At 42.5% G+C, this 14,492-nt stretch overlaps 1 protein-coding gene and 1 pseudogene across 1 annotated transcript; both read right to left on the bottom strand.

Moving 5' to 3' along the window:
• Positions 1-218: 218 nt before the first annotated feature.
• On the bottom strand, positions 219-7,776 carry LOC117476366 (annotated as a pseudogene).
• Positions 5,077-7,823, bottom strand: LOC117476358 (cytochrome P450 1B1-like). Its single transcript, XM_034122819.1, has one exon. The coding sequence runs from the start codon at positions 7,756-7,758 to the stop codon at positions 6,181-6,183; it is 1,578 nt and encodes a 525-aa protein (XP_033978710.1). The 5' UTR covers positions 7,759-7,823; the 3' UTR covers positions 5,077-6,180.
• Between the last annotated feature and the right edge of the window lie 6,669 nt (positions 7,824-14,492).

Raw genomic sequence — 14,492 nt, 5'->3', positions numbered from 1 at the left:
GTCCAGATAATGGTGAGAGCACAATATTGTCACAATCTTAGCAGCTGAAGTAAGGAAGCTTATCATTTCCTATTTAGGTTAATCAAAGCTTATAACACAAAAGTCCTTGTGATACAAGGCAAATATATATATTTATTTCGAACACGTACCTTATATTGTACCTTATACCTTATATATATATTGGTTTTTCCTTAACTGGACAAGCACTTTCACAAGTTTTATTTTCCCCTAACTTTGGCAGTGATCTTGTAGTCTAACGGTTTTAGTGTTAAACCATAGGAGCAGTTTAAAGACAGGTCATCATTATCACGTTTTTCAAATCTGCATTGGTGGAGTAGGATTGCAAAGAACATAAATATCTCAACTTTGGCAATCTGGTTCCCAATACATCTTCTCTTCCCTGCTGAGAAGATCATAACATTGTTGGTGAGATCCTTGTCAAGGCAGCCCTTTTCATCTAGAAAGCGCAAGGGGTCAAAGATATGTGGATCCTTCCACTTCAGGGGGTCGTGATTAATGGACCACTGATTGACGAAGACCACTGTGTCTTTGGGGATGTGAAGACCTTCAATGATGACGTCTGAGGTTGTGCAGTGGGGGATAGTGATAGGGACGAAGCTGGTGAAGCGCATGGTTTCGTAGATGAAGGCGTCCAGGTAGGTCAGACTGTTTCTGTCTTCGACAGATGGCAACCTGTCCCGCCCAACCACTTTGTCAATAAGCTCGTGAAGTTTAGTTTGCATGTCTGGGTGTTTAGCCAGCAGAAGGAGAATCCAGTGAAGAGCGGTAGAGACGGTATCCAAACCTGCGCCAATCAGATCCGACACGTCCCCTCAGTGTGACCTTTGGTGAGGCCATTGTCATTGTCAGCCTTATCAATCACGCCAATGATGGCATCACTCATATCCCTCGTTACCTCTGGATCAAATGTCTCTCTGTGCTCATCCACCTTGTTCTGGATAAACCCAAAAAACTCTTTATTCAAGTCTGTGAAGTTCTTAAACATGCTGCGGACTGGATTAGGGAAAGACTGAAGCCATGGCATCACATCTACCAAGCTGCCAGCTCCTACTGTCTTTCCAAAGTCATCTACCCTCTGTAACAAGGATCTGAACTCAATGTCATCATGTCCATAACGTTTTCCAAAGCACAAGGCACAAATCACATTGGCTGCAGCAACTGTCAGCTCCTGAGCGGGGTTGAAATACTGGCCCTGAGCACAGAGTTTAAGGAAAATCTCCACTAGCTCTGTGGCTTCAGCCACAATTTGCTGCTCAAAGGCTTTTTTGGTCTGGCTGTTGGCAGAGGAGAATGCTCTGATCGTTGATTGAGCAATTTTCCTGTGGATGGATCTTCTTGTTTGCTGTAATTGGTGAAAGTCATACTTTTCCCCCCTGAAACAGCCTGAAAAGAGACAAAGTTTGGTCTGCCTGCAAACTCTGTGCTGTGCTGTACGAGAGCCTCACGTATCACCCTGTCTCCATTCAGAACCACAACGTCACTGCAGCCCAGCCGTATCTGGTACACGTTGCCGTATTTTTTGGCGAGCTTGGCGAAGGTGATGTGAGGCATCTGGCCCAGCTGCATGGCGTTGCCCACCACCGGCCAGGCGAAGGGTCCAGGCAGAAGAGGAACACTAAGGAGGCGACGAGAGCAGGCTGGACCTGTCCACTCCATTCCCTGATGATGCTGCTGCCCTTCACACCAAACTCTGAGTCCATTTGAGCCATTGTGTTATCCTCTAGGTCAGCGGTTTTCAAAGTGTGAGGCGCGCCTCCCCTGGGGGGCACCAGAGAGCTTCAGGGGAGGCGCAGCGTGAGAAAAAAATAACGAGAAACAGTGAAATCTAGCTAGTTAACTTCAGCTAACTTTATGCGAGCGGCAACATGGATCGATTTTTAGTGAAGTTACCTAAAGTGAAAGAGGAGACAGCGTCTGGCAGAAAACGTCACTTGCACACCTTTGGCTGTCTGTGGAGACCGAGTTCCCCCCCACCTCGCCAAAAAGGCTGGAAAAGTGCTAATTCCCTTCACCTCCGCCTACCTGTGTGAGTGCGGGTTTTCCGCATTGACTTTGATCAAAAGCAAGTACCGGTCAAGCAGGGGCGGATCTACCGGGGTGGCATGGGGTGGCAACTGCCACCCTAAAAATAGCCTTGCCACCCCAGCTGCCACCCCAGTTGGCAGCTTTGTTTTTGAAATAAAAGTTGTGGCTCATCAGACATTTATGAGAGAAAATCCCTAATGTCCGAGTGCAAGTGAATGCAGCACAAGACGCAAGCCTTGTAACCCCTCCCCCGGCCCTGGCACGAGCGTGGAAATGTGATTGGCGGCGATTTCATTTGAACGGGACGGCGCATTCGGACCCCAAGTAGATGGAAGGAATGAGGTATTTGCGGTCTACAATGACAGAGAAGAGACTGTCAAGTTTGGCTGTACTCAGCATTGAATCAAAACGCACTAAAGCTTTAGATCTTAATCAGTTTGTGAGGCGTTTTGCTGAACAAGATGGTAATCGCTGCATTCAGCTGTTATAGGCATGGCAACTTGATGCTCTGCTCACGGATGACTCGATGAGCATAAAAAACTGTTAAGATGATGACCTTACGTGTGTAAATATATTGTTTTCTTTGTGGGGTCAAATAAGACGGTGTGTAAAACTACACTGCCCAGCCAAAAAAAAGTAACCACTTTGATTTAACTAGGCCAGTAGGTAAGGGCATTCCACTGGATAATAATACCCCTGCATTATAGCAACAACAACAATAATAATAATAATAATAGCAATAATAATTGGGAGGGGGGGCGCTGCTGTTCTTATGTTCTCTGAGGGGAGGCTCACCTTCCCACACTTTGAAAACCCCTGCTCTAGGTAATCTATCATCAAATGTGTCCAATAAAAAGGGACATTTTAACTAAAAGTGGCAGTCCATTGCTTCCTCTTGTTGCGAGCTTACATGCATAAAAACATCTTTAAATGTCTCAATCTACATTAAGAAAAGACTAAGCAGAACTCACATGCTGCCTCACCCTCCGTCACAGAAGCTAGTGAGAAAGGCTCGATCAGGTTCAAGTCTTAACACTTCGCTTATATGTATCTCTACGGTGGGAGGGGTCAGCGACTCAGGTTTTTTATTATCTCTCCCCTCCCATTTTTGACAACAGTCTGAAGACCTTAGGCTGGTGCCCCACGAGGACGAAAACGGGTTGTATCCGCATATTTCTCTTGCGTATAGCCCTTTTTGCCACACGAGGCCGTAACTAAACGATAGAAACGGACCCCACAAACGATAACGGGTCCAAAGGTGGATAGATCTGGGAACGGAGCGCTCTGGGGGGTCAAACGGCTCCGTGTGATCGCCTCTATACGATCATTTTGTGATAATGATGACGCAATAGCCCTGCCTCCCCCCACCTCTGCTGCTCACCCCCGCAAAAGTAAACTGCACACTGATTTCAGATTATTTATCTTTATCTCGATATGGACATAAACGCGAGTGAAGTCTAATCTGACAGGACGGAGACACGCAGCTCCTCCCGCTGTGATGCAGCGGGAGCAAAACACACACTTCAAGTCAGATCATCATCCTTAGCTATTTTAATTAGCCTACCTCTCAAACTACCTAAACTAGTTATAAATATGTCGGCCGGGTCACTCATTACTGGATCAGCTGCTGCATGAGACAGACACTGACGCTGTCAGAAGAGAGGAAAAAGAGAGGACAGGCTCCGCTCCGTGTATTTCATTCTTATATATAGTCGTTATTCATTTGTTTTAAAGCTTAATAAATAACAAAGAAGACCTTTGTCCGGCACTTTTATAATTTTGTCCGGAAGATTTAAACTTTTACACACGTTGACCGGCGAAAAACTCTGCCCGGTTCCCTCGGCCCCCACCGCGGAGAGTAAACAGAAGGGCAACCATGCTTCTTCGCTGCTTTTGTGGAGGAAGTTACAGCGCCACGTACAGGCTCGGCATATGTACTGCAGCTTTTTCCAGCGGTTGGAGCTAAACGGAGCTGTCTCGTGTGAACAGACACTATCCGGTGTATATTGCGTGTGGACGGAAGCTTTTTTGCGATTGCGATTGCGTTAATCCTATGCGTTTTGCCGTATGCGTTCCCGTGGGGCCCCAGCCTTAGTCCCATTCCCACACAGGCCCCATTACAGCAGCGTCCCTTGTTGGATAAGGGAAATGAGAACAGCTACTTAAAAGGTCCTGTTGCCAAAAAGCACAGATTTATTGCCAAAGAAAAAACAGAGATTACCATGACACTTTTAAAGAGATAAACAACTGTTCATGCTCCTGTGTGCCCTGATTGGTATTTATCACAAACTATCTTATTTAAAGTTGTTAATGCCCAAAAAGGACGCACTTTAGCTATGTGACTGAATGGATGGATGGCTTATAGTGTAAGTAATGGACAGTAAGCTGGGGTTGATTGTTTTTGCCTCTGGGGTTAGATGATTATGCTGTTTCCTATGGACTTTCCATGGCCATTTTAAACATGATTTGGTTTATTTTATTTACAGCCAAACTGTTAATTATAACCATACAGGGAAAATTCTCTGAGATATCACCATTAATGGGGGATCCAAACTCATAATGGATACAAACATCACAAATTATTATGCTTCATAAAAAGATATGCACAACGTTATTGTTGGCCCTTTAAACAAAGGGTTATTGAGATAATGTAGCTGTTATTGTTATGGCTGCAAATATTTGTAGAGAGATTACAAAAAAAAGGAGTTCAGCTATAAATCTGTTTACTTAAGTCAGCGCTTGTGCAACAAAAGAAATAACTTTCTTTTTTTTTTAAACATCCGCTTTGTTTTAGTGATGTTCAGCCACAAGTGGTGTATTCCAGAGGTTTCTATGTTTGTAACAATGAGTAATGATTGACATCTAAACAGTGGTGGTGCCTAATATCTCAGTGTTGGCTCAACTCTGACAGTGCCTGCGTTAGCTAAGAAGTGCTTTGAGACGGAGAAATGTATTCATAGTCAGACGTTAAACATGAGATATTAGTTTATTCTAAAATCTAAAGGTTATAGTGACAATTAAAGAGGACACGTTGAGCATTGACAATTCACTTTATTACGGTAATTTCATATATAGCTTATTGTTCCATATTTCCTCATATAAAGCCAACACATTGATAACAAAACATCCTCTATGAGGAATACTTAACATTCAGGGCAAGAGATAGATCCCTTGGGAATTTTATCATCAATTCCTGAAAACAGAGGCCTAAAGAGAGTGCAGTGACATCCATGTAGTTTTAAAAAAGTGACTTTTGTAAACAAGCATGTTTTTGAGAATGCCGCATGAGTAAAATACATTTGCTGCAGATGTTGGGTTATTGTTTGTACTGGTGAGACTGGTGTGGTTGGCATAGGGGAACTGCAGTGCTTAAAACTGAACCTTGGTGCATTAAGTTTGTGAAGCGTTCATGGTTCATGGCAATGTTTCTTCCTCTTTCTTTAGACTGGAATGGATGTCCCTTGATGGAAGACTTCCTTCTTCACAAACATGCCCGCCTTTTTCCTCCACTTGGACCAGCATTCTTTGTTTAATGTGTTCATATGCTTTGAGTACAGTAGATAGTGAAAAACATTAAACGTCATTACATTTATTGTCATACCTGAAATTATAAAAAAATATTTTGCAGCTGCTTTACGTGGCTTAGGTTGAATATATTTCTACATATTACAAATGAGAACACAATGTCATCAACTGACTTAATAACATTCACAAGCATTTCATATACATTTATATTAGTTTAAATTGACATTAAGGGGAAAGTAGTAATTTCCTGCACCCATACCATACATGTACATGCGCAATAGTAGACTTAAACAAGCACACATCTCAGAATAATGTACAAAAACTCATCAAGTATGGAGTATTTTGTGAAGCAGTATTTTGATTAATTTGCATTGAACAGTCCATAAGCTTGAATTCTACCTGTAGGTAATATAACATCTTTGACATCATATTCTCAGCCCTGCACCAACAATAATTCAATACAGACTGCTTTAAGACACCCAGTTAATATAATCTTTAAATATGAAAATTACACAACAGTAGGATTTAGTGCAGGTTACTCACTGTTTAATGTCATTGGTGAAAAAAAAGTGTTTGCTGGCCTTGAGTCGCAGTAAGGGGACATGGTGTTCATGCTGGGGAAACTAAGCCGAGCAGCTTCCCCCTGAGCTTGGCACTGACACGGAACTGGAGGGGCTTCAGCGTGAGCCCAAAGGAGCAGTCAAGAGAAAGGGGCACAGAGGGGTCGTTCTCAAAGCTGCACTGGTGCAGCAGGACCGCTGTGAATAAAAACACTTCCACCTTTGCGATCTGGTCACCGATGCAGCGTCTTTTACCCGTTGAAAAAATCATCACATTGTTTGTTATGTCCTTATCGAGGGCCCCGTTTTCATCAATGAAGCGCGAAGGGTTAAAAATGTGAGGGTCCTTCCACTTCAGGGGGTCGTGGTTTACGGACCACTGATTGATGAAGACCACCGTGTCTTTGGGGATGTGGAGACCTTCGATGGTGACGTCTGAGGTTGTGGAGTGTGGGATGGTGACGGGGACGAAGCTGGTGAAGCGCATGATCTCGTAGATGAAGGCGTCCAGGTACGCCAGGCTACTTCGGTCCTCGATCGATGGCAGTCTGTCTTGGCCTACTACTTTGTCTATGAGCTCCTGCAGTTTGGCTTGCATTTCTGGGTATTTGACCAGGAGCAGGAGGATCCACTGCATGATAGTTGAAATTGTGTCCTGACCTGCTCCAATAAGATCCGTGACGGTTGCTTCAACAAACTCTTTGGTCAGCCCACTATTCCCTTCGTGTTCGATCACGTTGATGATGGCGTCGCTCATGTCCCGGGTCACATCAGGGTTGAAGGACTCCCTGTGCTGCACCACTTTGTCTTTCACAAAGGAGAAAAACTCCTCATTGAGGCTTTTGAAGTTTTCATAGACACTGCGGACTGGGTTAGGAAAGGACTGAAGCCAGGGCATGACATCAACCAAACTACCTGCTCCTACCGTCTCCCCAAACTTGTCCAACTTTTTTATCATGTTTCTGAACTCCAGGTCTTCGTGTCTGTATCGCCTCCCAAAGCAGAGAGCACACATGACATTAGCAGCAGCTACTGTAAATTCATGAGCAGGGTCAAAATACCGTCCATCAGTGCTGTAGCGCAGAAATGCCTGCACCAATTCCATGGCCTCGGCTGTAATATTTTGCTCAAAGGCTTTTTTGGTCTGACAGTTCGCAGAGGAAAAGGCTCTGAGGCTGGACTGGGCTATTTTCCTGTGTGCTTTCCACTGTTTGCTGTAGTTAGTAAAAGTCATACTCCTGCCTCCAGAGACCATCTGGAAAGAGACAAAGTTTGGTCTGCCTGCAAACTCTGTGCTGTGCTGTACGAGAGCCTCACGTATTGCCCTGTCTCCATTCAGAACCACAACGTCACTGCAGCCCAGCCGTATCTGGTACACGTTGCCATATTTTTTGGCGAGCTTGGCGAAGGTGATGTGAGGCATCTGGCCCAGCTGCATGGCGTTGCCCACCACCGGCCAGGCGAAGGGTCCAGGCAGTCTTTTCTTGAGCCTGAAGTTCCTGACCCACAGACAGGCTTCCAGGCAGAAGAGGAACACTAAGGAGGCGACGAGAGCAGGCTGGACCTGTCCACTCCATTCCCTGATGATGCTGCTGCCCTTCACACCAAACTCTGAGTCAACTGCCATGGTGACAATTTCTTTACACACTTGTTCCTCAAAAAAACAAAGAAATACAATTTCTTCAACAAAGATAGTTTAAAAAAATCTATATATCCTAAATGAAAAACATACCTATGATATGTCAATCAAACCTCAGAAAACTGATAAAATAAGTGAGTAAGATGAAGTTCTTCAGTCTCTTCATCAAGATTTAAGACTTAAGTGTCTGCTTTTTGCTCCACTCCAGCGTCTTATATGTTTTGCAGTAGGTGGGCAGGGCTCATGGTAACTTTCATACTCCTCCCATTGTGGTAGCCCTGCAGACCCCACTGTATCATCTCCCTGTTGTCGCGCGCTGTCGGAGGCGCGCGCTTGACAGCGTGAGCGTGCAGTGTGAAAGAACGCAGAGAAAAAAGAGTCACATACTGGTGACCGGTTTAGTACGAAACGTGTGGAGCCAATTTGTTTGACTAATTGGAGGACTGGCAGAGTTTGCATGTTTTAAAGTGTATCTTTCTAACATGATTTATTTGCTGGCTGCAGAGGACTCAGCGGGCGAATTAAAAAAACTGTTTGCACACGGTTTGTCCAACTCTTGACTGAGTTTAAACTGTTATTACATTTGTAAAAAGTCTGTGTAATTATTCTGTTACGTGACATAATTTACTCAATCAGTAAATTAGCTCGTATTTTGATCTGCTTAAAACTAACTTTGCATGCGTAAGCAGCCAAGGAGAATTTAAATAGATGTAATATATGCAGCAGCGTGTCTTAAATGATACGCTTAAATGTTTGGTCTATATATAGCGATTGATTCCGCTATTTCAAAAGCCTATTTTGTCATTTAAGTCCCTCTGATTCTTTGTCCATAAGTCCCGCAGGTTCAGTGTTAGTTTGTTATAAAAATGTAATGAGAGTCGAATATAAAGTTGAGAGAAGTTGCGCAGCACGCAGCCCAACTTCAGGACTCTCAGTCGATCGCGTCTTATGCTGGTCTTCAACATTTTATATTTTTTCCAAAGCTTCATCGCTAAACAATACATATTAAATTCACTGTTTAATTAACACGAAACTGATAACGATTTAAAGGTTCACACTTGCAGTTTATACAAAAGAAAACCCACAGCCTATAATAGCAGATTATCAATATGAGGCCAGTGATCCATATGGAAATATTACAATTGCATTTTTCTTTTTTCTTTCTTTTAATCAGACTGTTTTTTCACCTCAGCCTCTTGACAGTGGAAGAATAATTTCACTTTAAATTCTCACACAACAAACTCCCATGATAGGTGTGGACAAGCCACTACTAGCCCTCCTTGTACATCACATCAACTGCAGTTTTGTATGACAGTTCAAGTTAAATCATACCACAGCAAATTTCAGGTGTTTTCCTCTGAAACTCCCCAAGAAGTAATGGGGGATTCACAAAGGATACACATATAAAGCCCATTCATCTGAGGCTAAATCATATTTCACTTTCCTTGCTTCAGGTAATACATATTACGTCATTTATTTTCATGGTTGCACAATCATTTTAGAGAAAAGATACTTGGATAAAAAGTTTATAGATAAAAAGATAGAAACTTGTATTTCAAAGTGATACATCTTTCCAAAGCTATACATTTCTGTTCTCCATGTGGAAGGCACAATTAGTTTCTTGTTCCTTGTTTCACAGACTGTGAAGTTTATTTTTGTAGGGAGGTAATGACCCTAATTGAAGGTAGTAAAACGTTTCCGAAGCAAGTAAGAGGGACAGAAACTTCACTACCACACAAGCAATAGTCATTAGTCATTACAAGCAGGATAGGAGGAGAGAAATGGGGAGGGGAGAAATTATATATAATTGACTTTTTAGAAATGCGTTTTACAACAAGAATGGACACTGAGTGATGGGTACATTTTTGAGCCATCATAAAAACAAATGATAAAGAAAAGGTATCAGGAGAATTTATTTTATTTGCCACATGCAAATCTAATTTGGCAAATAACAATGCATGGTCTAAATTTATAATTCACCATAAAGTTTAACTTCTTATGTGATAGTGTTTTGCCATCAGTGTTTTGGCATCCTGAGAGAAATAGTTCAGATCTGCAAAGAAAACATTCCCATTCTATATTAAATAACACTTTCACAATCCAACCAAACTCTCACAAACTCTAATGTATAACTGTTTTAATAAACTGACAAAAACAACACATCGTGCAGGCACAGCGTGCTCAGCTTCCCCAAAAATAAACAAAAAGGCAACAATAACAGTAACCAAATTGTACAACTACATTTTTTGTCATTATTTCACAATAATGGTCCTTAAACAGCCTTGTACAGATGTCGGCAGTTTTGCTGGATCATGGCTCTGCCTGAGAGCTGTTTGTCTTGAGAAATGCGGTGTGGCTGTGCACCAAAGCCTCCAGAATGATTTCTCGGTTAACCAGAGACATAGCAATGTCTTCGAATACACCGCCTGCACTGGGGATGACTGTTTCTTCTCTCCTGTCTTCCTATAGGGGGAATCCCCCTCCCCCTCTCCCTCCCCCTCCACTGACACCACCACTACCTCCGCCTCCTCGCCTGGGTCTGCTTCTCATACACATGTGGCCACTCGCATCCCCATCACACTAATTAGAGCCAGGTTTATGGCTGTAGGAGAAAAGGGGGGGGGGGGGGGGGGGGCTGAAGTTTGTGTGTATGTGTGTGGGAGGGGTGGAGGCCCCAGTTGGAGGGGCGGGAGGGGGGTGTGTCGTGTGTGTGCGTTTTGCGTGTGGCTGCTGTGTTTGCCTCTGATTACCCCTTGTAACCTGGCTGTGAAAGGTTGGCCCTGACCCTGCGTTGACTCTGGCTGAGGGGGGGCTTTTGAAGGGGATTTGTGGCGGAGGCGGGGATGGGGTCTATAGGCCGCTGCATGTCATGTGCTGGCGGGTGGGCGCCCGCTGCGTGCAGACATGGCCAATGGTAGACCAGGCTGCCCCGGCTCTGGAGCTAATCATTGTTTACTAGTCTCATTTCCACTTCTCAGTGAGCTACTGTCACGCACAGCACCAACAGGGAGGAAGGAAGAGGGAAAAGGGGGAGATTTGGGGTGTGAGGGGGGGGGGGGGCAGGGAGAGGAAAGCCAGGGGTCCAACAGGCAGTTGGGGAGCTGAGGAGCTGGTGGGACTTGGGGAAAGGGAAGAGTAGAGAGAATGCAAGAATTTGAGTGAAGATCTTATTTTTTTCTTTAGTGAACAAAGGTGAGCCAAGACAGAAAAATCTGCGGCCAAAAACAACCCCGACAAACCAGTAAACAGACCAATAAAAACATCCCTTGGGCCAGAGCCATCCCAGGCAGCCAAGAGGAACCACCGGACATTGCTAGTTAGAGATGGCGATGTTTGAAATGAGAAATGTTTTTGCTTGCCAGACCACAATAGGAGGACCGAGGGATACTTAGAAAAGTTGTCACCGACTGACATGATTGTTGTTGTGTGTAAAATGCCTGAGAAAAGACGTGCGAAGGCGCAATTCAATCCAGCGGGGTGATACCAAATGGACTGGTGGTTGAAGTGTTTTGACATATACACACACTAAATATAAATGTTTAACCCTGCACTGTTAAGTCCAGCTCTTAGGCCTTAGAAAGTTGCAACAGTGTCATTTATTTTAACACAAACATATATCAACAAACTTATCAGTGTATGCCTGAACACCTCAGCAAAATCTCCAGTACAGCAACCCAATAATTAACATACAAAACACATACAACCCCGCGTGAAAAACAATGAAAAGCTTTGATTACAAGGACTTAAAATATTTTAGATATGTAGATTATGAAGGGAGCCCAGGTGTTTTGGAAGAGTGATTGATAGGCACTGAGCGTGTGTCAAGGACAGAGATGTATTCAGAAATCCCTTTACCCATACTCGGCCAACATTTTTCTTGGAAATAGCAATAACTCCAATAAAAGACATATTTTTAGGGGAATTGTGTACTCTGGATTTCACATAACAAATTAGCCTGATATAAACCAAGTTTAAAAAGCCTTCAGTCTAGAGGTATAAACATCAGTCTTTAAAACTTGTCGTGCGCTGCCAAGGTGGTGAAAAAACAATCATGAATGCAGCTTTAGCACAGAAGCTCTGCTATGGAATATTCTGGTTTTACAAACGTTTAATGATAATCTAAAAGTAGAACACAGAAAATGTTATCCAGCAACAAAATGGTTAAAAGTTCAAATGTTTTCACTCAATTTTAATACCATACATTTATAGAAATGAATTGAAACGTGGTTCAAATCCATGTTTGATATTGTTACAAAAAATAAACACATTTGTACACTATAGCTCATATTGTGTTACATACAGTATACATTTCACCACACGCTACACAACAAACCCCAAACAATTATTGAAAATTACGTTCTTTCTTTGTGAACTGGTCAAAACCTCCTTTTCTTCACCTTTTACGAGACAACTTGATATACAAATTCCAGGGAATCTTGTCATCTCTGATAGCTTCATGTGTGTGACCTGCTGTGCCATAATACTTTTGGGGAATGTTTTCCTGAAATGATTTAAGGTCTTCGGTTAAACCATGAAGACATGACCCTTCCCAAGAGTATGATTTTGCAATATTTTCCTACACATGCTGCCCTTTAATGTGGTCCTGTAGTTGAATAAAGCATCAACACATTCAAGGTTAGGGGTTTGATGCAATCCAGCGACCACCCACACTACACATTTTTCACACTTCTATCATCAAGTGTTCCAGACATTGAGTACTTTTAATAAGACGTGTTCCTTTAAAGTTGCACAAAGTCGTTTTTTTCAAGATCCGCATGAATTAAAGTTGTCCTTACATGCACTTACCCGGATCAGCTTAACATTTTTTGTAAATGTATAACAAATAAATCTATAGGGATATTAAACTAGCAATAAAGTGATAAAAGCAGTAACTTCATAAGAACGTCCAGAAAAAAGGTCCCTACACAGCAGAGAACAAACTTATTATTTATGTAGTAACTTATTAGTATAGCCCTTTTTTTCCTCTTTTCCCACACTCCCCCTAGACTGGACAGTGTTCCTCTTCACTGTGTGCAGGCTGCGTGATAGATCTTCACTTAATGTGGCACCCAGGACAGGAGCCATGTATTATGTACAGTATAGGGATATTTGTCTAACCCCTTAGAGTTTTTGCGTGCTAAGGGAGCAGAGCGGGGATGAGCTTGCGTGCCATGCCGGGCTGGCGTGCGCGGAGCTCGGTCACTGAACTCCGGCTTCCCCAGCGAGGGGGGGGGGGGGGGGGAGTGGGGGTGGGGCGGGGGAATTAGAGGAGGTGTGGGGCTGCACTGAGAGATTAAAATGAGACGAGGGAGAAAGCACAGGTAAAAATGGCTTCCAGATGACCCCTACTCTGTGAGCCTACCAAAGACAGGCAGAAGAATCGGTACACAGTTTGTTTCCCACCTTCTGTCCCAACAACTAATTTATTTGTGTTATACCTTTAAAGAAGAGTAAAGTGAGGATACTGTAGCCTTCATAAACTCTTAAACAAGGTTTTTTTGTCATTATGGTTAAATTAAAATCCAGAATAGCTTTAAATCAGTGCAATATCTACCATAACAAAAAGCGTTAACACTGCGAGTAAAACGTAATCCTCATATTATTATGAAACTTTTCTTCTGACATGCCACTCAAATATTACTTTGATCGTTTGTTTTTCTTCAGTTTTGTTTTTAGCTCAGACTTTGTAATAGGATGGGGACTGTGTCTCAGGACATTTAGAATTTCAGGTTGTTTTTATCCAAATGTCTCTATATTCTGGTTTTGGAAAACATGTTTAGTTTATTTTTAAAAGGCTTGTGATATGACCATGCCACCAAGATATGATAGATATTTGTAGTGTTTCCTAGGTGTATAAAGAGACATCATTAAGTATTCTTCAATATCATAGTATCATTTTATATTTATTTACCTAAAAAGTAGGGAATTAACTTTTTGTGAAGTGGCTCTTTTTTTAAAGGTCAGATGAATACATATGTCACCCATCATTTATGAAAAACAGCATTTAGAATTCAACCACTCCCGTAGTAGAGGACATACATTTTACAAGACAGTAGATTTACATAGTTCTTCAACTCGGGAAGACAATTTTAAAAGAAAAGCAACAGAAAAATGGTAACCCCAGACTTACTGCGCAGTAAATTAGTGAACAGCACTCTATGGGATCACACTTTGGTGGGTTGCAAGGCCAAACGTACATATTTGGAAGCTACTGGGTTTATTATCCCAGATCTTTAACAGTCTCTCAGGGACAAAGTACTCAAAGTGATTTTCCAGAGACACGGCTACTGCCTTGCCCTACACTGACTTCTTTTGGCTGTCACTAGTAATCATCAAGGGTTCTCTAAACTGTGTCGCATCTTTTCAATTATGTTATTTTACTACCATTTATTACGTTTTTATCTAAGCACATGTTGAAATAACATATGGATAAATGCAAATACTTATTCTTTAATAATAAGAGTGTAAGTCATAAAGAAGTGCACAGAAATTAACAATTATTCCCATTTTTGTGCACGTGCATGTAAGTGTTTCTCAATATTCTCTGTTCGGGTTATTCAGGGTAGAGTTTGTGTCATGACTTCTCATAGCGCTGTACTCCTGAGCCCTGTTGAGTGAGAATGAGCACTAGGGAAGAAGAGATGATGTCATGCAAAGTTGGTGTGTTTAATGTTGCAATACAATACAGAACTTTGAATGTGCTTTTCATTCTCCATTGAACT

Source organism: Trematomus bernacchii, unplaced genomic scaffold (genome assembly GCF_902827165.1).
Source record: "Trematomus bernacchii unplaced genomic scaffold, fTreBer1.1, whole genome shotgun sequence".
NCBI classification, from domain to species: Eukaryota; Metazoa; Chordata; class Actinopteri; order Perciformes; family Nototheniidae; genus Trematomus; species Trematomus bernacchii.
The sequence above is the reverse complement of the archived record's forward strand: the minus strand, read 5'-3'. Positions and strand labels throughout refer to the sequence as shown.

Bases quoted from the DNA above. Each gene is read 5' to 3' on its own strand.
- LOC117476358 (XM_034122819.1), bottom strand. From the start codon at position 7,758: ATGGCAGTTGACTCAGAGTTTGGTGTGAAGGGCAGCAGCATCATCAGG.